Below are 25,272 nucleotides of genomic sequence, written 5' to 3' on the forward strand. Positions count from 1 at the left end.
CCTCCATCCATCCTTCCCTCCCTCCTTCCCTCCCTCCATCCATCCATCCCTCCCTTCATCCCTCCTTCCCTCCCTCCTTCCCTCCCTCCATCCATCTATCCATCCTTCCCTCTCTTCATCCCTCCCTCTATCCATCCCAGAGCCAGGAACAAGATAGATCCTGCTTCTGCTCTTTTGATATTTGATATTTATTTATTTATTTATTTATTTATTTATTTATTTATTTATTTATTTATTTATTTATTTATTTATTTATTTATTTATTTTGTCCAATACACAATGAGGGTTTTAGTGAGTATATATCAATATACACATAGTAAAATACATGATGAAGGTTATAGAGGAGATACTCATAGTAAAATATATCTAAGAAATAATAGAAAAGAATATATAGGAATAGAATATATAGGAATAGAATATATAGAATATAGGAATATATATATATATATATATATATATATATATATATATATATATATACATACACACATATATATACACACACACACACACATATATATATATACACATACACACACACACATATACACACACATATATATATAGGAATAGAATATATCAATGAAAGAATAGAAGAAGAGATATAGGAGATATAGGAGAGTAATAGGACAGGGGACGGAAGGCACTCTAGTGCACTTGTATTCGCCCCTTACTGACCTCTTAGGAATCTGGATAGGTCAACCGTAGATAATCTAAGGGTAAAGTGTTGGGGGTTTGGGGATAACACTATGGAGTCCGGCAATGAGTTCCACGCTTCGACAACTCGGTTACTGAAGTCATATTTTTTACAGTCAAGTTTGGAGCGGTTAATATTAAGTTTAAATCTGTTGTGTGCTCTTGTGTTGTTGTGGCTGAAGCTGAAGTAGTCGCCGACAGGCAGGACGTTGCAGCATATGATCTTGTGGGCAATACTTAGATCTTGTTTAAGGCGTCTTAGTTCTAAACTTTCTAGGCCCAGGATTGAAAGTCTAGTCTCGTAGGGTATTCTGTTTCGAGTGGAGGAGTGAAGGGCTCTTCTGGTGAAGTATCTTTGAACATTTTCAAGGGTGTTAATGTCTGAGATGCGATATGGGTTCCAAACAGATGAGCTGTATTTGAGGATGGGTCTGGCAAAAGTTTTGTAAGCTCTAGTAAGTAGTGTGAGATTGCCAGAGCAGAAGCTACGTAGGATTAGGTTTACAACTCTTGAAGCCTTCTTGGCTATATTGTTGCAGTGGGCTTTGGCACTTAAATCTTTTGTTATTAGTATACCAAGGTCTTTAACCGAGTGGGGATTATCTGTGATAATTTGATTATTCAGTTCGTATTTGGAGTTCAGATTCTTCTTCCCAATGTGTAGGACAGAGCATTTGCTTGTTGAGATTTGGAGTTGCCATGTCTTAGACCACTCAGAAACAGCGTCAAGGTATTTTTGGAGAGTAGTTGTGTTATCGGTGGTGTTGAAGAGTTTTACATCATCGGCGAAGAGGACACAGTTGCTTGTGATGTAATCGCAAAGGTCATTGATGTAGAGAATGAAGAGCGTTGGTCCCAGTACACTACCTTGGGGAACACCTCTTTTAACTGGGACAGGGGTGGATATGGTGCTTCCTATTTTGACCACTTGTTGTCTGTTTGACAGGAATGCTGTGGAGGGATCTTGAGATGCCATAGGATTTGAGTTTTAGGAGTAGTTTGTCGTGGACCACTGAATCAAAGGCTTTGCAGAAGTCAATATAAATTGCATCTGTTATATCAGTTATATTCTTACAGTTCAGAATACAGAAACCAGGGTGTTAGACCACAACAGTTCTGAAAATGCATTTTCATTTGTGTGTCTTTCCCCCATCCTTGGAATAAAAAAAAAAAAGTGAAAAAGAGCAAAGAGAGGTTAGGATACGAGGAAAGGATTTGCTGCCATAACTTTGCCTTCTTCTGAACGTAGAGTATGAGGCAGAAACCCAGCCTCTTCGTCCATGTGAACTTCAAAGGGAGAAGGCCTTTCGTGATGGTGAAGACTACATCCCTCAATGCTCAGAAGATGGACAATTTAGGTAACGTTGGCACAATATTCAATTTCTTGGAAGAATGGGTCACTGCTTAGGAAAAAGTTGGGGATTTTGGTACAGCATATCTGAAGTGTCATAGTTTACCAATCACCCTGGTCTCATAAGAGAAATCAGTAAGGGGCGAGTATAAGTGCACTAGAGTGCCTTCTGTTCCCTGTCCTTTTGCTCTCCTATATCTCCTGTATCTTTCTTCTATTCCTATATCTCTTCTTCTATTCTTTCATTTGATATGTTTTATTCCTATATCTTCTCTTCTCTTCTTTCTTAGATATATATTACTATGAGTATATCCTCTATAACGTTCATTATTTATTTATTTATTTATTTATTTATTTATTGGATTTGTATGCCGCCCCTCTCCGGAGACTCGGGGCGGCTAACAGCAACAATAAAACAGTGTACAATAGTAATTCAATACTAAGAATGATTAAAAACCCATTAATATAAAAACCAAACATACGTACATACATACCATGCATAGAATTGTAAAGGCCTAGGGGGAAAGAGGATCTCAATTCCCCCATGCCTGACGGCAGAGGTGGGTTTTAAGTAGCTTACGAAAGGCAAGGAGGCTGGGGGCGATTCTAATCTTTGGAGGGAGTTGGTTCCAGAGGATCGGGGCCGCCACAGAGAAGGCTCTTCCCCTGGGTCCCGCCAAGCGACATTGTTTGGTTGACGGGACCCGGAGAAGATCCACTCTGTGGGACCTAACTGGTCGCTGGGATTCATGCAGCAGAAGGTGGTCCCTGAGATAATCTGGTCCAGTGCCATGAAGGGCTTTATGGGTCATAACCAACACTTTGAATTGTGTCCGGAAACTGATCGACAACCAATGCAGACTGCGGAGTGTTGATGTAATATGGGCGTATTTGGGAAATTATGTATTTTGCGATGTGTATACCCACTAAAACATTCATTGTGTATTGGGCAAAATCAATCAATCAATAAAATAAATCAGATATAACCAGGGCTAGCTTCTGTGATTTTGATTCCTTAAACCAGGGGTCTCCAATCTTGGCCACATTAAAATTTGTGGACATGCTGGCTGGGGAATTCTGCAAACTGAAGTCCATAAGTTTTTAAATACCCAAGTTTGGAGATCTCTGCATTAAAGTGCTACCTGAGATTTATTGATTTGTTGGATTTATATGCCACCCTTCTCTAAGGACTCAGGTGGCTTACAACATATACTGCGCAAAAAATTAAAGGGAACATTTAAACAACACAGTATAACTCCAAGTAAATCAAACATCTGTGAAATCAAACTGTCCACTTAGGAAGCAAAACTGATCGACAATCAATTTCGCATGCTGTTGTGCACATTCAATGTTGTACAGAACAAAGTGTTCGATGAGAATATTTCATTTGCTCAGATCTAGGATGTGTTATTTGAATGTTCCCTTTATTGTTTTGAGCAGTGTATAAAAAAACAGTAACAATATCCTAAATCCAATATTAATATAAATTAACTAGTCTAAAACTCACATTCGTAAAAAATCAATCACTGTCATTCATACAATCAAGCATGCATCCCATTCATCCCATCCCATTCAGCTAATTATATAAATACTTATAGAAACATAGAAGACTGACGGCAGAAAAAGACCTCATGATCCATCTAGTCTGCCCTTATACTATTTTTTGTATTTTATCTTAGGATGGATATATGTTTATCCCAGGCATGTTTAAATTCAGTTACTGTGGATTTATCAACCACATCTGCTGGAAGTTTGTTCCAAGGATCTACTACTGTTTCAGTAAAATAATATTTTCTCATGTTGCTTTTGATCTTTCCCCCAACTAACTTCAGATTGTGTCCCCTTGTTCTTGTGTTCACTTTCCTATTAAAAACATTTCCCTCCTGGACCTTATTTAACCCTTTAACATATTTAAATGTTTCGATCATGTCCCCCCTTTTCCTTCTGTCCTCCAGACTATACAGATTGAGTTCATTAAGTCTTTCCTGATACGTTTTATGCTTAAGACCTTCCACCATTCTTGTAGCCCGTCTTTGGACCCGTTCAATTTTGTCAATATCTTTTTGTAGGTGAGGTCTCCAGAACTGAACACAGTATTCTAAATGTGGTCTCACCAGCGCTCTATACAGCGGGATCATAATCTCCCTCTTCCTGCTTGTTATACCTCTAGCTATGCAGCCAAGCATCCTACTTGCTTTCCCTACCGCCTGACTGCACTGCACCCATTTTGAGACTGTCAGAAATCACTACCCCTAAATCCTTCTCTTCTGAATCCTCTTATGATCTGGAAATGCCCATAAACAAACCAGTTAAAAAATCTGGGAATTGAAACCCACACATTTCAAAGCTGTTAGGTTGAAATTGAGAAGCACTGATTTAATTTTTATGGAAGGTATCAACTCAAAAAGGCATTGGCTCACTTACAGGTATCAACTCAAAAAGGCCTCACTTACATTGGCCCATGGAATCAAGGCGATAGCAAATGAGTGATATTACCAGAGAAGAAGCTAGGTTAACAATGAGCTAAAATGAACTAATGTTTAGAAAATAAGTGATGCTCCTTACTAAGTTTTGCAAGTCTTAATACATGTATGAAAAGCACAATAATGTTTGAAAACACTATTTTGTCCACCAGGAACGTACAGTGCAATAAAAATGGGGTTTCCTGCTGGTGTGTAGATGAAAAGGGCATTGAGGTCCCAGGGACCAAGCAGTCTGGATCGTCTCTGGCGTGTGAGTTTCTTCTTGTTGTAAACTTTGATTTCAAAACACAAAGAATTGTGATCTGCATTTGTGTCTGTGTATGAAGAGGGAAATTATTATTATTATTATTATTATTTATTGGATTTGTATGCCGCCCCTCTCTGCAGACTCGGGGCGGCTAACAACAATGATAAAAACAGTATGTAGAAATCCAATTAATAAAACAACTAAAAACCCTTATAATAAAACCAAACATACACACAAACATACCATGCATAACTTGTAATGGCCTAGGGGGAAGGAATATCTTAACTCCCCCATGCCTGGCGGCATAAATGAGTCTTGAGTAGTTTACGAAAGACAGGGAGGGTGGGGGCAGTTCTAATCTCTGGGGGGAGTTGGTTCCAGAGGGCCGGGGTCGCCACAGAGAAGGCTCTTCCCCTTGGGCCCGCCAAACAACATTGTTTAGTTGACGGGACCTGGAGAAGGCCAACTCTGTGGGACCTTATTGTTCCCTGGGATTCATGCGGTAGCAGGCGGTTCCGGAGGTAATCTGGTTCCATGCCATGTAGGGCTTTAAAGGTCATGACCAACACTTTGAATTGTGACTGGAAACTGATCGGCAGCCAATGCAAGCCACGGAGTGTTGAAGAAACATGAGCGAATCTTGGAAGCCCCACGACGGCTCTCGTGGCTGTGTTCTGCACAATCTGAAGTTTCCGAACACTTTTCAAAGGTAGCCCCATGTAGAGAGCGTTGCAGTAATCGAACCTCGAGGTGATGAGGGCATGAGTGACTGTGAGCAATGACTCCATGTCCAAATAGGGCTGCAACTGGTGCACCAGGCGAACCTGGGCAAACGCCCTCCTCACCACAGCAGAAAGATGATGTTCCAATGTCAGCTGTGGATCGAGGAGGACGCCCAAGTTGCAAACCCTCTCTGAGGGGGTCAGTAATTCCCCGCCAGGGTAATGGACGGACAGATGGAACTCGCCTCTCAGTCTTTGTTTCCTGCATTCCTGCATTGGGACATACAGTTGGATGTTAAAAAGAATATGGTAATAGTTCATGAATTCACAAACATGTTTGTTTGTTTGTTTAATTTAGTTATTTATTGTTTTTTGTTTGTTTATTTTTTTGTTTGTGAAATTTATATGCCGCTCATTCCAATTGGACTCTGGGCAGCTCACAATAATACTAACAATAATTAAAGCAATATAGATATGTATTGCAGTAACAACAACAATAAAACAGGATAAAAAATACATTGGCAATCCTTAAAAATACTACCCATACTATCAATCATTCATGATCCCAGGCACGACGGATGAGCCAGGTCTTAACGGTTTTCTGGAAGACTGGTAGGGTGGGGATAATGTGGATCTCCAGAGGCAGTTGGTTCCACAGCATTGGAGCCACCACAGAGAAGACTCTGTTGAGTGCTTAAAACATACTTTTTTCTGTCTGGATCAGAAGTGGGTTCCTCCCAGGTCGCACCAGATTGCCTGAACCGTTAGCAACTCGTTGGTCATGTGACAATGGTGTCACAAATCTGGTTGGGTCGGTGCTGGTCCATAGGCAGCACCATCTTTTTAAAAGAATTTTCGGTGATTTTTTCTGTCTTTGGACCGGCTGGAAAAATGCCTCTGAAATGAAGGTTTCACAGGCTGAAAAAACAAGCTCAGAGCTCACAACCAATGAACCTGATATTAAAGTTCACATCTGGGACCAATTGACTGAGGCTATTCAGGGAGGCCATCCACCACCCAATCAGCTTTTTTCTTATTTTCCTCCTCCAAAACTAAGGTGCATCTTATACTCCAGTGCATCTTATAGTCCGAAAAATACGGTAGCTAGACCTGAGAATCATACACCAAAATCCCTAAGTTCAACGTTACCCTCCCTTAATTGCCTCCCATCCCTGACCTCCCCAATGACCAAGCAGGATATTTTCAGAATGGTCTCTTCAGGCATAGGTTAGTATGCTGCTGCCTTCTTCTCCCAGCTGGTTGACCTCCCAGCGGCCGGTTCGGTCCCACAGAGTTGCCCTTCTCCAGGTCCCGTCGACCAGACAATGTCGTCTGGCGAAGCCTAGGGGAAGAGCCTTCTCTGTGGCAGCCCCGGCCCTCTGGAATCAACTCCCTCCAGAAATTTGCACTGCCCCCACCCTCCTCGCCTTCCGCAAGAGTCTCAATACTCACTTATGTCACCAGGAATTGCATCCATTAGATCAAGTCCCCCCTGACTACTAATTGTGATGCATGACTGTGATTGAATTGGCTGATTGATTTTATTCTATTGGGTTTTTAGATTGCAGTTTTTAATTAATTAGATTTGTTTATATGCACTGTTGTATATTATGTCTTGTCTTGCCCAGAGTCTTTGGAGAAGGGCGGCATACAAATCTAATGAATGAATGAATGAATGAATGAATGAATGAATGAATGAATGAATGAATCCAATACTGGCGGGGTGGCAGCTGACATTACTTGTGTTTCTCCCTGCTGTAGGTTTGTCCTTCTGCCAACTTCAAAAGCAAAAGATTCTGGTCAGCCGCTACATCAACAGCAGTGAAACGGCCTACATCCCACAGTGTCTGGAGTCAGGTGACTTTGACCCCATGCAGTGTGACTTGGCTCTGAAACAATGCTGGTGCGTGGACGGTGAAGGGATGGAGATTTACGGGACCAGACAGAAAGGGAAACCAAGACAATGTAAGTCAATAGTCAAAACATAACTTAAAGATAAACAGGACTTAGATTACTGTATTATAAAATTTGGGGGAAGTTTTATGATTGGAGAGAAAACTTAAGAGATACGTATGTATTAGTAATGGGTTAATTTCCGGAAAAATTGAAACATGAGAATTTGATTTAAATTTTGGAAAGAAGAGAAATGGTGGTAGCACTATATAATGATATAACACAAAATTTACTTATCGTTTAGGTTTTAAACATATAGAACTTTACTTTATGAAGTAGGTGATATATTATAAGTAGTTTCTTTTACTAAAGTTATATATAGGTTTTTAAATTAGCTACATGATACAATATTAAAATTGAGAGAAAAGAGATTTTATTATTCTTTGCATTGATGTAATGTAACTTTTTATAGTAAAACGGAGAGGAATAATTTTTATTTAGATTTTTAAGAATTGATAATGTTGTATAAAATTAATAGAAAATTTTAGAGGAGGAGACATAAGAGTCTCCATTGAGGGAGTAATAAGAAAAGAAAAAGTTTATATATGCTTGATTTTAAGCATTGCTGTTGTGTTTATAACTATATATTGTTTTACTTTATGGTGGAGAAAATAAAAATCTTATACTGAAAAAACATAATTAGGCATTTAAGCTAGATAAAGTCACGGCAGTTTATTTTGGTTTCCTAAGCAAGCTCATCCCTTAAGGCCATGATGCAAATCTATGGCACATGTGCCACAGGTGGCACATGGACTCATACCTGAGGGCACATGAGGCATTGCCCTTTGTCAGCTCCAGTCATTGATGGGCTCCTACGGGCACGGTCAAGTACGCAGAACTGGTAGAAAAATTTTGATTTTTTTTTTCTTTTTTCCCCTTCTGGGCTCTGGGTATGGTTTTCCTATCAGGAAAATGTGGTTGAATGTGTATAATTTTAGAAGAGCTGTGAAGGCGTGTGTTTGTGTACATACACATACAGTTAATATAGTAGATAATGTATATTTTTGTGTGCCTGTGTGTAATGTGTATGTACACGTGTGGCATATATACATAGAATTAAATAGTATATTTTAAGTAATAGTAAATAGATAGGGAAATTGTATCTCTTTGAGGCGAGGAGAGGCCAGGCACCCTAGCCCTAACCCAAACCCTTGAATAGAATAGAATAGAATGGAATGGAATAGAATAGAATAGAATAGAATAGAATAGAATTTTATTGGCCAAGTGTGATTGGACACACAAGGAATTTGTCTTTGGTGCATATGCTCTCAATGTACATAAAAGAAAAAGATACATTTGTCAAGAATCATGTGGTACAACACTTAATGATTGTCATGGGGTAAAATAAGCAAAGAAGAAACTATCAATATTAATAAAAATCTTAGGATACAACAGCAAGTTACAGTCATACAGTCCTAAGTGGGAGGAACAGGATAATAGGAACGATGAGAAAAACTAGTAGAATAGAAGTGCAGATTTAATAAAAAGTCTGACAGTGTTGAAGGAATTGTTTGTTTAGTAGAGTGATGGCGTTTGGGGGAAAAACTGTTGTTGTGTCTAGTTGTCTTGGTGTGCAGTGCTCTGTAGCGACGTTTTGAGGATAGGAGTTGAAACAGCTTATGTCCAGGATGCGAGGGGTCAGTAAATATTTTCCCTGCCCTCTTTTTGACTCGTGCAGTATACAGGTCCTCAATGAAAGGGAGGTTGGCATCAATTGTTTTTTCTGCAGTTCTGATTATCCTCTGAAGTCTGTGTCAGTCCTGTTGGGTTGCAGCACCAAACCAGACAGTTATAGAGGTGCAGATGACAGACTCAATGATTCCTCTGTAGAACTGGATCAGCAGCTCCTTGGGCAGTTTGAGCTTCCTGAGCTGGCGCAGAAAGAACAGTCTTTGTTGTGCTTTTTTGATGATTTTTTGATGTTAGGTGATCATTTCAGGTCTTGAGATATGATAGAACCTAGAAATTTGAAGCTCTCTACTTTTGATACTGTGTTGTCTAGTATGAAGTGAGTGACGTCAAGTTGGCCACCTTTAAGCCAAGCACATGACCTTTATTATTATTATTATTATTATTATTATTATTATTATTATTAATTATATTTGTATGCCGCTCACAACAGTAATAAAAAACAGTATAACAATGGAACAAATCTAATAATAAAAATTATATAAAAACCCCAACAATTAAAAACCATACAACACATACATACCAAACATAAAATATAAGAAAGCCTGGGGGAGATTTCTTAGTTCCCCCATGCCTGGCGATATAGGTGGGTCTTGAGTAACTTGCGAAAAACAAGGAGGGTGGGGCCATTCTAATCTCCGGGGGGAGTTGATTCCAGAGGGCTGGGGCTGCCACAGAGAAGGCTGTTCCCCTGGGGCCCGCCAAACGACATTGTTTGGTCGACAGGACCCGGAGATGGCCAACTCTGTGGGACCTTATCGGCTGCTGGGATTCATGCAGTAGAAGGCGGTTCCGGAGATATTCTGGTCCAATTAAGCCACCCTTAGTCACATGATCATCAAGCCACTCCCTCCTGGTCACATGGCCATCAAGTCACACCCAGAAAATAAGCCACAGCCACTGTATGGTAGTAACATTTTTTGCAGCCCTTTACGGGCTCCAGTGTGCATGCAGCTGGTTTTTGGGCTTGGGGAAGTCCGTTTTTGCATTTCCCAGGATTCAGGAGGCTTTCCTGAAAACACTGGAGGACGAAAAATGACCCCGTGGGCAAACCTGAAGTCCATTTTTTTTAAACTTCTGGTTTGCCCGTTGGGCCATTTTTCACACTCCGGAGGTTTCAAGGAAGCCTCCTGAAGCCTCTGTAGTGCAAAAAATGGCTCAATAGGTGGTGCATGTTCCCTCCCATTTTTGGCACGCAAGAAGAGAACAGTTCACCCTCACTTCCCTAAAGGGAAAATTCTTCCGACTTCAGCTCAAAGACGTCTTCCCAACTGTTAAGTTGAAAACAGCCTGGTTCTACCTTGAAACATTTCCAAACACGCTTTTTATACAAAATTAATGGGGAAATAGTTTCTTAAATATTTTAAGACTGTTGTAGTTCCAGGCCTCAGGTAGGTGGCCTTTGGCACAACGGGAGAAACGGAGAGAAAAACCTTCTTTCTTTTCAAGGGGGATGAAAAATTGAAGACATTCTCCAAGCGAGTTCTGTAATTAGCCGATCAAGAATGCAAGTTTCTCTCCTCCAAGAAAGCCTGAGAAGGCACATGCGAAAGGGGTGATAATATTCAGAGTCTGTCTGGTTTTACAACATGCTGAAACCAAGGCGTTCAAAGTATCAAGATTGCATTTGTACAACATGATCATCGTCAAACGAATTAGCTTTAACCAGGCTCCCTTTTCCTGGCTTACTGCAATCTTCAAACAAAGTCATTTCAAGGAATTCTCACTTTGAAGTATTGCAAAATACAGAAAATTGGTTAAGTGTTGAAGAGCAGCAGAGCAAAATACAAAACACAGTTTTATTATTTCAAGTCCTAGTGTCTGCTTTCTTTCTTTCTTTCTTTCTTTCTTTCTTTCTTTCTTTCTTTCTTCCTTCCTTCCTTCCTTCCTTCCTTCCTTTCTTTTTTCTTCCTTTCTTCCTTTTTTCTTCCTTTCTTCCTTTTTTCTTCCTTTCTTCCTTTTTTCTTCCTTTCTTCCTTTCTTCCTTTCTTCCTTTCTTCCTTTCTTCCTTTCTTCCTTTCTTCCTTTCTTCCTTTCTTCCTTTTTTCTTCCTTTCTTCCTTTCTTCCTTTCTTCCTTTCTTCCTTTCTTCCTTTCTTCCTTTCTTCCTTTCTTCCTTTCTTCCTTTCTTCCTTTCTTCCTTTCTTCCTTTCTTCCTTTCTTCCTTTCTTCCTTTCTTCCTTTCTTCCTTTCTTCCTTTCTTCCTTTCTTCCTTTCTTCCTTTCTTCCTTTCTTCCTTTCTTCCTTTCTTCCTTTCTTCCTTTCTTCCTTTCTTCCTTTCTTCCTTTCTTCCTTTCTTCCTTTCTTCCTTTCTTCCTTTCTTCCTTTCTTCCTTTCTTCCTTTCTTCCTTTCTTCCTTTCTTCCTTTCTTCCTTTCTTCCTTTCTTCCTTTCTTCCTTTCTTCCTTTCTTCCTTTCTTCCTTTCTTCCTTTCTTCCTTTCTTCCTTTCTTCCTTTCTTCCTTTCTTCCTTTCTTCCTTTCTTCCTTTCTTCCTTTCTTCCTTTCTTCCTTTCTTCCTTTCTTCCTTTCTTCCTTTCTTCCTTTCTTCCTTTCTTCCTTTCTTCCTTTCTTCCTTTCTTCCTTTCTTCCTTTCTTCCTTTCTTCCTTTCTTCCTTTCTTCCTTTCTTCCTTTCTTCCTTTCTTCCTTTCTTCCTTTCTTCCTTTCTTCCTTTCTTCCTTTCTTTCCTTTCTTATTTCTTTTCTTCCTCCCTCCCACCCTCCCTTCCTCCTCCCTCCCTTCCTTCCTGTCTTCCTTCCTTCCTTCCTTCCTTCCTATCTTCCTTCCTTCTTGTTCATCAATCCCTTCCCTTCCCTTCCCTTCTTCCCTTCCCTTCCCTTCCCTTCCCTTCCCTTCCCTTCCCCTTCCCTTCCCTTCCCTTCTTCCCTTCCCTTCCCTTTCCTTCCATTCCCATCCTCCCTCCCTCCCTCCCCATCATTATCCTTTTAACCTCTCCATCATCCTTTCTCTACTTAAAGTTAGAGAAGCAGAGTGAGAAATAGATAGGAAAAGATGACCTACTTGGTAAAAAGATGAGAATGAGCAATGGCTACGGGACAGAGGGGAAATCTCTTCTAAAAGTTCTTTGAAAATTTTTTGACAGCTGATAGTCTTAAACAAAGAAGCCAGAATCAAAGAAATATTTTTGCCTGTCAGGTCCTGGCCGGTGTGAGATTCGAGACCGCCGTGTTCTGCATGGTGTTGGGGAAAAGAGCCCTCCACAATGCTCAGCCGACGGAGAATTCCTCCCTGTCCAATGCAAGTTTGTCAACACAACTGATAGGATGGTCTTTGATCTCATCCATCATTTTAACCGGTAAGTAGAACTTTTTGCAATGTTTATTACCTGGTCCTGCCTTTGAGAACATAAGAAGAGCCATGCTGAATCGAGCCAAAGCCCATTGAGTCCAGCATCCTGTGTCACACAGTGGCCCACCAATTGCACATGGGATCTTGAGCAGAAAGAGAAGGCAAAACGCTCCCTTTCCCTTGATCCCCCAACAAATGGTACCCAAGGGAACCCTGCGTGCCTCAACCAACATAGAGGCGGCACTTGGACAACCGTTTCGATAACCACTGATACACTTGGCATCCATGAATCTGTCTAATTCTGCCTTGAAGCTATCCAGACCGACAGCTGTCACGACCTCTTCTGGAAGGGAATTCCATAAACCAAGGACCCTCTGGGTGAAGAAATATTTCCCTTTATTTGTCCTCACTTTCTTACCTGTGTGTATATGTGTGTGTGTGTATGTATGTATGTAACATATTTTTGCTGATAATGAAAAGGAAGGGAGACTACTATAAATCTATTTCGGGCTTATTTGCCTTCATCAGGTAGCCACACCCTTTTACTGGGATTTGAACCTGGGGCCTCTGCCTTGTAAGGCAGAGTTTTTAGCCATTAGGCTAAAGGCTCATCTCCTGTATCAGCTTGTACCAGGGAAGGGTTATATGGGTTTTTTGCCAAGTCACCCAGGTATATAGAAGGAGCATTACAGCTTCCTTTTAGCCTCTCGGCCCCACCAAGGCAGACAAACTTTTTTATAGCCGACAACTATAATCTATAGATGTAACATATTTAAGCTGATAATGAAAAGGAAGGGAGACTACTATAGATCTATTTCCGGCTTATTTGCCTTCATCAGGTAGCCACACCCATTTACTGCTATTTGAACCTGGGGCTTCTACCTTGTAAGAGTTTGATTTAGGGTTGACAGACATTTAGGGTCAACTTGACACCCATATTATTACCACTTCCACTTCCCTCAAAATCCCTCAAAAATAAGTAGAAGTCTATCTGTGAATAAAACAAAGAGCGTACTGTTACAGGTTATTTTCTGAGGCATGAAAAGCTGTTTCTTGAAGGGATAATTTTTTGGAATCTGCTTGAGAACATAAATAATAATAATATGCTAATCGTATATCAAAGGAGTGGCCATAATGTCCCTTGCTACCTCATGGAAAATCTCACATATTATTACTATTATTATTATTATTATTATTATTATTATTATTATTATTATTATTATTATTACTACTACTATTATTATTTATTGGATTTGTATGCTACCCCTCTCCGTAGACTCGGGGCGGCTAACAACAGTGGTAAAAACAACATGGGACAATCCAATACTAAAACAGCTAAAAACCCTTATTTTAAAGCCAATCATACATACAAACATACCATACATAGATTGTAAAAGCCTAGGGGGAAAGAATATCTTAATCCCCCCATGCCTGACGACAGAGGTGGGTTTTAAGAAGCTTACGAAAGGCAAGAAGGGTGGGGGCTATTCTAATCTCTGGGGGGAGTTGGTTCCAGAGGGCCGGGGCCACCACAGAGAAGGCTCTTCCCCTGGGTCCCGCCAAACGATATTGAATTTTGTAATAGCTGGATTTCTCTTTCAGGTTCCCCAAAGCGTTCTTAACATTTAGTTCCTTCAGAAATATGTTTCCCGAAATCAACGGATACTGTTATTGTGCAGACAGCCTTGGGAGAGAACTAGAAGATACAGGTGAGTCTACCTGCAGGAGTCTCCTAAATGTGAAAGCAGATGAATACCTTTTGCCTAGCAAAAGGTAAATCTAGTTTGGAATAAGAAGAGATCCAAGACCATCCAAGCCATCATCATTTTCCAAGAGGGAGATTGTGATCCCCTAGTGGAACCTCGACATATGAGCAGCTCTACTTACGAGCTACTCGAGATACGAGCTGGGAGAGGAGAGAAATTTTTGCTCGACTCCCGAGCTCAAATCCGGGATACGAGCCGAGAAGAGCCGGGCTGGCTTGCTTTGCTTCCTTCCCGAGCTGATGCAGAGCCGAATAAAGCGTCACGCCCCCCTGACGCTTTCGGCGGCTTTCGAAGCGACGCTGGGCTCTTTTGCCGCCAAAAGCGTCAGGGGGGCGTGACGCTTTGTTCGAGTGGCTCACTCCGGAAAGGAAGGAAAGTAAACCAGCCCGGCTCTTCTCGGCTCCTATCCCGGCAGTTGGTGAGTGGAGAGGCGGTCGCCTCCCCCTGCTGCCCCACTCTGGGGGTCCTTGGCTTCTGCTGGGGGTGGGGGGGTCCGCGCACATCGAAGAGGCACCTCTCGCCTTCTGCCGCTGGCCGCCCCGCCGTGCCGCTTTCCTTCTTCGCGTCGCGCCTTCCAAAGCAGCGCTGGGCGAAAGAGAGCGGGCGGCCAGCGGCAGAAGGCGAGAGATGCCTCTTCGTGCGCTCGATCTCGGGGGTTGGGGGCGAGCTTGCCACCAGGCTCGGCTGGGGGGGGGGCTTGGCTTCTGCTAGGGGGGGGGCGGTGGCCGGGGTCCGGCTCCCACCGCTGATGCGCCCCTCTGACGGCATTCGGCGGCTTCCAAAGCACAGGGAAGGGCTTAAGCCGCCGCCTTTTCCCTTCCCTGTTGGAGCGCCAGACCTCTTGTCTGCCCGGCCCGAGGCACGAAACCGCTGTTTATGCCGGGCTGCTCGCCTGGAACGCCAGCAATGCCAACCGGGCCAATTGCCGAGCGGGGGCGGGGCGCGGGAGGAGGCAGCGCCCCCCCCGGACCTCTCAGGCTGCTCCGCCCGGGATGGGGCTCGACCCAGGTGGAGCGGCCTGAAGGGTCCGGTGCAACGCTGCCTCCTCCCGCCCCCGCTCGGCAATCGGCCGGGCGGCATTGCTGGCGTTCCAGGCGAGCCGCCCGGCATAAGCAGCGGTTTCGTGGGTGCTGGCAAGGTCGGCTGCAGTCTTTTTAAAACAGCCCCGCCGCTTCTCCGCTGACTCCTGAAGCCAAAAGCCAAAGGCGAACTTCCGCGCTTCAGGAGTCAGCTGAGAAGCGGCGGGGCTGTTTTAAAAGACTGCAGCCGACCTGGGGGGACTTGCCAGCACCCACCCCCCACCCCCCAACTCGGAACCGCGGCGGCGGAGGAAGGCGAATGCGGCTTGGAAGCTGGGAGGGGGGCGGAAGAGCTAAGTGGCCAAAGACGTTCCGCCCCCCTCCCAGCTTCCTTTTTTTTTTTTTCAATTTTTTTTATTATTTTTCATAAAAAGACAAACAAATACAAACAAACAATGAACATAAAGTGGGGGTATATTTCCCCCGCTTCTTATGAAAGTATAAATTCAAATATAGAAAAAGAATACATATGTGTTAACTATTATAAAAGAAAAAAAAAAGAAAAAAGAAAAGATTAATAAATTTGGGTTGAAGTTTACAAATCTTAATGTGGGTATTAAGGTTAATATAACATAGTTACCAGAAAGGAAAGATACCTTTAATATAATCCTAATTACTATAATAAAATAGAGTTAAACCTTCAATCTAAACAGTAAAACTAAATTCAACTATTATACTTCAAAAATCTTAATATATTGTTTGTACTTATACATACATAGCTATATCATAATCATCAAAAAATCCTTTTAAACTAATATTACTATTGTTATCATCTAGATAAAAACTAATACAGAATAAAGAGAAAGAAAAAACAACCACTAAAGATATATCTTATTTTTTCTTATCTATCCATTTGTAAACGTTATTCCATGTTTCGTAAATTTAGTATCCTCTTGATCGTTTAATCTTCTTGTCATCATATCCATTTCAGCGCAATCTAATATCTTAGCTATAACCTCTTCTTCCTTGGGGATTTCCTCCCCTTTCCAGTTTTGCGCATATATTATTCTAGCCGCAGTTAATATATGTATGATTAAATAAAAAATTTCTTTCTTATAAATCTGGGTTGTGACACCTAATAAATAAAATTCCGGGGTATTATCTATATCTTGTTTTATTATTTCTTTTAATATTTTTTCAATCATCTTCCAATATAGTTTTGCTTTGCTACATGTCCACCATTGATGATAGTAAGTTCCTATCTCCTTCTTACATTTCCAACATATTGGGGATGTTTTAGGAAACATTTTTGCTATCCTATTTGGTGGGAGGTGCCATCTATAGAACATTTTGATTTGGTTTTCTTTTAAGGAAACTGATTTAGTCATTTTCCAATTATTAATCCACACTTTCTCCCATGTGTCTATATCTATTTCCTTACCAATATTTCTGCACCATCTTATCATAGTATCTTTTAAAGTCAACTCTATATTTTTATGAGCAATAAGTAGTTTATATATTTTCCCTATCATTTTTGTAGAGTTAGTGGTTATTAAAGTAGTTAAAGAATTTTTACTTTTATTAAAAATGTAAAGAGTTTTATCCTTCTGATATCTAGATCGGATCTGGGCATAGTGCCACCAATCTATTATTATCCCTTCTTCTTGTAGTTCAATTCTAGATTTAAGCTTCATCTGATCATTTAATAGTTCTTTATATCTATGAGTCATTTTCTTGTCCTTTATAGACTTTGGATGCGTTATTGCTTCTAAGGGAGCTAACCAATCTGGGATGCTTAAGAAATGATTTTTCTTTATATCTTTCCATACTTCTAGTAAGTATTTCCTTAATGTATGCCTTTTAAAGTATGAATGGTTTTTGTCCTTATCATACCATAAAAATGCGTGCCATCCAAGCATTAAATCATGTCCTTCTAGTTCAAGTGTTCTTTTATTATCTAAGATTATCCAATCTCTAAGCCATGTTAGTGCGGCGGCCTGATAGTATAATTTCCAATTTGGAAGGCCAAATCCTCCTCTTTCTTTGATATCTTCTAAGCAATTCATTTTTATCCTTGCTTTTTTACCTTGCCATATAAATTTTTTAACTAAGTTGGTTAAAGTTTTTAAAAAGATACCCCCTGGGTTTATTGGTATTGTCTGAAAAAGAAATAAGACCTTGGGTAAAATATTCATCTTAATTGTTGCAATTCTTCCTAAGAAAGATATTTTCAAATTGTTCCAGGTTGCTAAGTCTTTTTTAATTTCTGCTAACAATTTCATATAATTATCATTTTTTAATGTTATTGTTTTCGCTGTTAAATTTATTCCTAAATATTTTACCTTTTTTACAGTCTTTATTCCAGAAATAGTTTCTAATTTAGTTTCTAGTGTTTTGTTCATATTTTTAGTCAAGTAATGTGTTTTGTTTTTATTTATCTTTAAACCTGCTACGTTTCCATATTGTTCAATGGTTTGTAATAAAGTAGGAACTGTTGTAGTCGGTTCTTCAATTATAAACATTAGATCATCTGCAAAGGCCTGGAGTTTATAGATTTCATCTCCTACGGTTAAACCTTTTATTCTGGGGTCCGCTCTTATTTTAATTAATAAGGTTTCAAGGGTCATAATAAATAACAGTGGTGATATAGGACATCCTTGGCGAACTCCCTTATTTATATCAAGTATTGGTAATTGACTGTTATTCAATATTATATTCGTTGTTTGTTTTGAATATATGGTATCTATTAGATTAACAAATTTTGGGCCAAATCTCATTTTATTTAATTGCATTTTTATAAATATCCAATTAACGTTGTCGAAGGCTTTTTGGGCATCCAAAAACATTAAAGATGCCATCTTATCTGGGTGTTGTTCATAGTACTCTAGTATATTTATTACAGTTCTAATATTATTTTTAATTTGTCTCCCTGGAAGAAACCCATTTTGGTCTTGGTGTATTATTCCATTTATAACTCCTTTGAGTCTCTCTGCATAAATGGCAATAAAAATCTTATAGTCTACATTTAATAGTGATATAGGCCTATAATTTTTAATTTTTTCTGGTTCTGTACCCTGTTTATGTATTAAGGTTGTCAGTGATTCTGACCAAGATTTAGGAATTTTTCCGTCAAGTCTACAGGAATTAAAAGTTTCTAACATATGATTTCTTATTGTTTCATTATCTATCTTATACCATTCTGCAGGTATGGCATCTGGGCCTGTGGCCTTGTTGCTTTTCTGTTTTTTAATTGTTATTAGGAGTTCCTCCATTGTTATTGGTCCATCCATGGTAGCCTGTTGATCTTCTGTTATTTGTGGTAAATTTGAAGCCTCTAAATAATTAAAAACTTCATCTTCAATGACATGATCTTTAGCATATAATTCCTTATAAAAATTATACACAATGTCTGCCTTACCTTCTGTATCGAATTTTATTTTACCATCTTTATCTTCTAATTTTTGGATTAATTTTGATTGACTCTGTTTTCTAAGTTTATACGCTAGCCATCTGCCAGGTTTATTTGCATATTCAAAGTATTGTTGCTTTGCTCTTTTAATCTTTTCAGTTAGTTGGTTTTGTTCTATAACTCTAATTTTATGTTTAATTACGTTTATTTCTGTCTTTAGATCTCTATTCTTAGTATGTTGCTGCGATAAGGATTCTAATTGTTTTAATTCGTTTGTTAATTGTAAATACTCTAATTTCTTTTCCTTATTGTATTTTGCTGTATAAGATATTGTTAAACCTCTTATGTACGCTTTAACTGTATCCCATAAGTTCTGTGGAGTAGTATCTGATGTTTTATTAATTTCAAAAAATATTTTTAATTCCTTTTCAATCCAATCCTTATATTTCTTGTCATTTAATATATACCTGTTCATCCGCCAATTGTTCTGTTTATTATTCATCGTCATATAGACCACTATTGGATTATGATCGGCCCATGTATTAACGTCTATCTCAACTTCTCTTATTTGTTCTGCCACTGTTTTTGGTGCCCATAACATGTCAATTCTCGTCCAAATTTTGTGAGGATTGGAATAAAAGGTAAATTGCCTTTTGAGAGGGTGTCTTTCCCTCCAAATATCGCTTAATAATAGTTCCGCTTTCATTTTTTGAAAAGTACTGGGTAGCAAGTTTCTTCTTGTTTTTTTGCCTTTTCCCCTTTTTTTGTTACCTCCCCCTCCTGAGTGATCTAATTGTCTATTCGCGATAGCATTAAAATCACCTATTATCAATAGATTATCAATAGCTAAATCTGTTATTATTTGGTGTAAATTTTTATAGAATGTCATTTGGTCTTCATTGGGGGCATAAATAGAAACAACCACTAGAGGTCTGGGTTCAATGTCTACTTGTACAATCAGTATCCTACCCTCTTTATCCTTATATATTTGTTTGGAATTTATAGAATTCTTGACATACATCACTACACCTCTTTTTTTTTGGTCTGCTAATGCAGCATACATTTTTCCAATTTTGGGATTCAACAGTAATTTTTGGTTATCTTTTTTAATATGAACTTCTTGTAGTATTGCAATCTGAACATTTTGGTTTCTGATTTTGGAAAAAATTTGCTTCCTTTTTCTTGGTTCGTTAAGTCCATTAACATTTACGGAAAAGATTTTCAAGTCTTTATTCGTTGTCATTTAATAGGTTTTTTGGTTTCTCGCTGAGGTTGAACTCTTCTAGAGCCTTGGTCCTGCTCTATTACTTGGGCAGTTGCCCCCGGGTTTTCTTCTTGCTGAATTAGTGATTTTTCCCCTGGTTGCTGTTGAGCTGGTTGTAATTGGACCACTAGTTGCTTACTTGCATGGTCGGAGTGGCCCAAACCACTCTGTTCAAGAAAGAACATAGCTTGATCTACGTTTTCCAGTTTATACCTTGTAGAGCGCCATGTCAGAGAAAGTCCTTGTGGAATAAGCCAACGGTAAGTGATATTTTCTTTAATCAAGATTTTGGTTAAAAAGTGGTAATCTCTTCTGTTTTCTCTGACACTTCTTGGAACTTGTTTTAATATCTTTATTTCTACTCCATGTCGTTGAGGCGGGGAGTTTCTTGAATAATGAAGTATCTCATCTCGCAACGCCTTTCTTGTAAATTTAATATGTATCTCTCTTGGGAGGTTGTGTCGACGGATGTAGCTATTCGAAATTCGGTATACTTCATCGATTTCTTTCTGTAAAGCCATGGGGTCCTCTTGAAGTATACCTCCAATGATTTCCGCCATAGTCGTTTTTAAGTCTTCATCTTTTTCCTCTTTTATATTCTGAATCGAAGTCCGTACGAAGCTCGTTGCATCTCCAGCTGGATGATAGATTCATCATATCTTTTGTATCTTTCATCAGCTCTCCCTTCAAGATACTCCATTCTTTTCTCATTTTTGTCAGCTTGCTCTTCAACTTTTTTAACTCGGTCATCACTTTCTTGAAGAGTTTGTTGAATCTGCTTTATCTGATCTTTCATCTCGCCCATATCAGCTTTCATTTGAGCCATCTCCACTTTAAATTCTGCCAAGTCAGCTTTTATGGCTTCTCTTTGTTGTGTTGCCTCCTCCTTTATGGCTTCTCTTTGTTGTGTTGCCTCCTCCTTTATGGCCTCTCTTTGTTGGGTGGCATCTTCTTGTGATTTGACCATAAAGTCCTTCAAAGCATTCAAAGTCTCATGAATAGTTGCAATATTGGACTGCATTGTTTTGTCTTTGTCTTTGTCTTTGGTAGACATGGTTAGCACTTGATGCGAAGGAGAAGAATGCGGTGACACTTGTGGAGATAGGGTAGTTGGTGTTGTTTGTTTCTTTGTTGTTTTAACAAAAGTTGAGGTGTGGGACATTATCAAATTAGAATCCACTATTTCAAATTTTAAGGTTAGTTTCAATTTTATATATAGTGAAAAGGAAAAGAAATTACTATAAATTCCAAATCTATTCAATATATTTTGTTTCCCTTATAATATGACTATACCAATTCAATAGCAATTCAATTAATAACAAAGTTCAAAAGAAGAAGAGAAAAAAGAAATATTATTGTTTAGTGCCACAGGGAAAAAAAAAAAAACAAGTATTAGCCTTTTCAAGTAAAAGGAGGACAGAAAATGAAAGAAGAGAAGGAATATCTACTGTATATAGAAGACAAAAGAAAGAGAAGAAAAAAAAGTTTTTTGGAAGAAAAAACTTTAGGAGGAGGGAAGAAAAAAAGAAAAGGGGAAAAAGTGAAGTAAAAAGAATTATTCAAAAAGAAAAAGAAGGAGGGTGGTATTTTAGTTCAACTATTTAGAATAGAGCAGGAACCCAAGGTTTTAACAATGCATATAGTTCAAACCAAACTTCTTCTAGTAATAAAAATGTAAGGAAGAAAGTCAAAGAAAAATCAGGGAAAAAACCAGATAATTATTCAAAGACACAATAACAGTATTGTATACTTAAGTTCTTCTTATAAATCCTGTAATTTTGCTAGGAAGTAGAAATGAAGATCCAAATCTCAAAGGGTAAAGTTATATTTGATTTCAATTCAAAATTCAAGGAGTAAAGCAATTCCAAAGCTTGCTTGTGTTCAAGATGGAGTCAGTTTATTTTCCAAATTCAAGACAGGAGCAAAGAACAAAGAAAGAGATCCCAAGATGGAGTCAAGTTAATTTTCGTGCAGCAGGCAGATGTTAAACCAAAGAGTTCTCAGCAAATAATCCAAAAGGTGTCAGCAATAATCCAAAAGGTGTCAGCAAATAGTCCAAAAGGCTCAGCAAGTATTCCAAATAGGTTAATCCAACAATAAGTAATCCAAGAAAGAAGTGATTTCAATCTCTTCTAGGTTCCATTTAATTCATGATTATTAAGTTATTCATGTTGTAAAAATAGGCAGCAAGAAAGAAAAAAAAAGGCAGCAAGACTGTGTTCCTCCGCTTCAAAAATTAAGTCCAGAAGATTATGATTTTAAAAGTCTATCAAAAACAGATTCTGTTCATCACTAGAAATTTTCTTTAGCAGTTAAAATTTTCTAAATAGTCATATCAAATTTAAACTATTTTGTTAAAGCATAAAGTCAGAAAATTATTTTGTAGATTCCCAAGCTCACGTTCAAAATGGAAAAGTAAAAGTGAAGGAAAAAATTAGGTCCGGCTGTTATTTGCGGATGGGTTTAAACAAGAAAAAACTTTCACTTTCGCCCTGGAAAAAAAAACTTTTACTTAAAAGTTTTACGATCTTCTGACTTAAAAACGAAACACAATGGAGATTTTTACCTTAAGTCCTTTCTCTGCTATATTCTTTTTCTATGTAGATGTAGATCTTTGTACTTTCACTTCTTTGCTTTTGTTCTTCCCGCTGAGTGAGGGGAGAAAGCGCTGGCCGGTCCTCTTAAGCAAAGAGGAGCGGTTCTCCCGTCTCCGAAGCTGCGGGGCGAACCGCTGCCTCTGGAGTCCTGGCGATGGGTCCTCGGGCAGAGGAGAGCCCCCTGTTCATGGATCGGGCCATCCGGGCCCGATCCGATCGCAATTGCGACCTTCGGAGGGGGTAGAAGAGATTTGCCTGGCAGAGCCCTGCCAGACACGTCTCGCCGCGATCTCCACCAAACCGGAAGCCCCCCCCTCCCAGCTTCCAAGCGGCAAAGTAACGTGAAGGATTGGAAATCAGCTTTCCAATCCTTCACGTTACTTCGCCGCTAAATCGTGTGGCAGCGAACATGCTTTGGGGGTTTAGCTGGGGAGGAGAAGTAGCACCTTCCAAACTCCCAAAGCATGTTCGCTGCCACACGATTTAGCCAGGAAAGGAGCGAAGGAACGTGGAGGATTGGGGAGCTGAAAACGCCCGGTTTCAGCTTTCCAATCCTTCACGTTACTTCGCTGCTAAATCGTGTGGCAGCGAACATGCTTTGGGGGGTTTGGAAGGTGCTACTTCTCCTCCCCAGCTAAACCCCCAAAGCATGTTCGCTGCCACACATGTTCGCTGCCACACGCGAGCGATCCGGGAGTCCAGGAGGGGGAGAGAAAGAGAAAGAGAGAGGGGGGAGAGAGAGAGAAAGAGAGGGATAGAAAGAGAGAGAGAGTGAGAGATGCTCAGTGAGCCTTTCTTTGAAGTTGCCTTTCTTTCTTTCTTTCTTTCTTTCTTTCTTTCTTTCTTGCTCTTTTTCTTTCTCTCTTTTACCTTCCCTTCCTCTATTTCTTCTTTTCTTTCTCCTTCCCACCTTCTACCCTCCCTCCCTCCCTTCACTCATTCCTCTCTTACTCTCCCCTTTCATACGTTTCCTTGCTTCCTTCCTCTGTTCCTGTCCTTCCCCTTTCTTTCTTTCTTTCTTTCTTGCTCTTTTTCTTTCTCTCTTTTACCTTCCCTTCCTCTATTTCTTCTTTTCTTTCTCCTTCCCACCTTCTTCCCTCCCTCCCTCCCTTCACTCATTCCTCTCTTACTCTCCCCTTTCATAAGTTTCCTTGCTTCCTGCCTCTGTTCCTGTCCCTTCCCCCTTTCTTTCTTTCTTTCTTTCTTTCTTTCTTTCTTTCTTCTTCTTTCTTTCTTTCTTTCTTTCTTGCTCTTTTTCTTTCTCTCTTTTACCTTCCCTTCCTCTATTTCTTCTTTTCTTTCTCCTTCCCACCTTCTTCCCTCCCTCCCTCCCTTCACTCATTCCTCTCTTACTCTCCCCTTTCATAAGTTTCCTTGCTTCCTTCCTCTGTTCCTGTCCTTCCCCCTTTCTTTCTTTCTTGCTCTTTTTCTTTCTCTCTTTTACCTTCCCTTCCTCTATTTCTTCTTTTCTTTCTCCTTCCCACCTTCTTCCCTCCCTCCCTCCCTTCACTCATTCCTCTCTTACTCTCCCCTTTCATAAGTTTCCTTGCTTCCTGCCTCTGTTCCTGTCCCTTCCCCCTTTCTTTCTTTCTTTCTTTCTTTCTTTCTTGCTCTTTTTCTTTCTCTCTTTTACCTTCCCTTCCTTTATTTCTTCTTTTCTTTCTCCTTCCCACCTTCTTCCCTCCCTCCCTCCCTTCACTCATTCCTCTCTTACTCTCCCCTTTCATAAGTTTCCTTGCTTCCTGCCTCTGTTCCTGTCCCTTCCCCCTTTCTTTCTTTCTTTCTTTCTTTCTTGCTCTTTTTCTTTCTCTCTTTTACCTTCCCTTCCTCTATTTCTTCTTTTCTTTCTCCTTCCCACCTTCTTCCCTCCCTCCCTCCCTCCCTTCACTCATTCCTCTCTTACTCTCCCCTTTCATAAGTTTCCTTGCTTCCTTCCTCTGTTCCTGTCCCTTCCCCCCTTTCTTTCTTTCTTTCTTTCTTTCTTTCTTTCTTTCTTTCTTTCTTTCTTTCTTTCTTTCTTTCTTGCTCTTTTTCTTTCTCTCTTTTACCTTTCCTTCCTCTATTTCTTCTTTTCTTTCTCCTTCCCACCTTCTTCCATCCCTCCCTCCCTTCACTCATTCCTCTCTTACTCTCCCCTTTCATAAGTTTCCTTGCTTCCTTCCTCTGTTCCTGTCCCTTCCCTCTTTCCTTCCTTCCCACCCTCCGTCCATTCATTCACCCATTCCTCTCTTGATCGCTTAAAGCCGGTCCCTGGTGCAAAAAGGGTTGGGGACCTCTTGTCCTACAGGATTGGGTGGCAGAGAAGTTGAACATATGTAAATTTAAAAGTTTAAGAAAGTTTACAAGTTAAGTGAAAGAAACTTCATTATTCATTTATATATACATGTACATTTCTTCATTAAAAACATGTCTTTCTGCATAATTTAGACTAACTTTGTGAGTTTTTTGAGGGCTGGAACCAATTAAAATTATTTACATTAATTCCTATGGGGAAAAGTCGTTCGAGATAAGAGCTGCTCGACTTAAGAGCCCAGGTCCGGAACGAATTAAACTCTTATCTCGAGGTACCACTGTAGAGCGCTGGTGAGACCACATTTGGAATACTGTGTTCAGTTCTGGAGACCTCACCTACAAAAAGATATTGACAAAATTGAACGGGTCCAAAGACGGGCTACAAGAATGGTGGAAGGTCTTAAGCATAAAACCTATCGGGAAAGACTTCATGAACTCAATCTGGAGGACAGAAGGAAAAGGGGGGACATGATCGAAA

The 25,272-nt window shown here is 39.9% G+C and overlaps 1 protein-coding gene across 1 annotated transcript in view; it reads left to right on the forward strand.

Annotated features, from left to right (window-relative positions):
- Positions 1 to 1,929: 1,929 nt before the first annotated feature.
- TG (thyroglobulin) overlaps positions 1,930 to 25,272 on the forward strand; it is a gene marked incomplete at its 5' end in the record, with an annotated part of 195,332 nt that continues 171,989 nt past the window's right edge. The window contains 5 exons of the mRNA XM_070748653.1: positions 1,930 to 2,054; positions 4,683 to 4,780; positions 7,261 to 7,464; positions 12,295 to 12,454; positions 14,050 to 14,156. Of these exons, the coding sequence (XP_070604754.1) occupies positions 1,930 to 2,054; positions 4,683 to 4,780; positions 7,261 to 7,464; positions 12,295 to 12,454; positions 14,050 to 14,156 (694 nt within the window). The remainder of the gene's footprint in view (positions 2,055 to 4,682; positions 4,781 to 7,260; positions 7,465 to 12,294; positions 12,455 to 14,049; positions 14,157 to 25,272) is intronic.

This window comes from Erythrolamprus reginae, chromosome 3 (assembly GCF_031021105.1).
Source record: "Erythrolamprus reginae isolate rEryReg1 chromosome 3, rEryReg1.hap1, whole genome shotgun sequence".
Classification (NCBI taxonomy): Eukaryota; Metazoa; Chordata; class Lepidosauria; order Squamata; family Dipsadidae; genus Erythrolamprus; species Erythrolamprus reginae.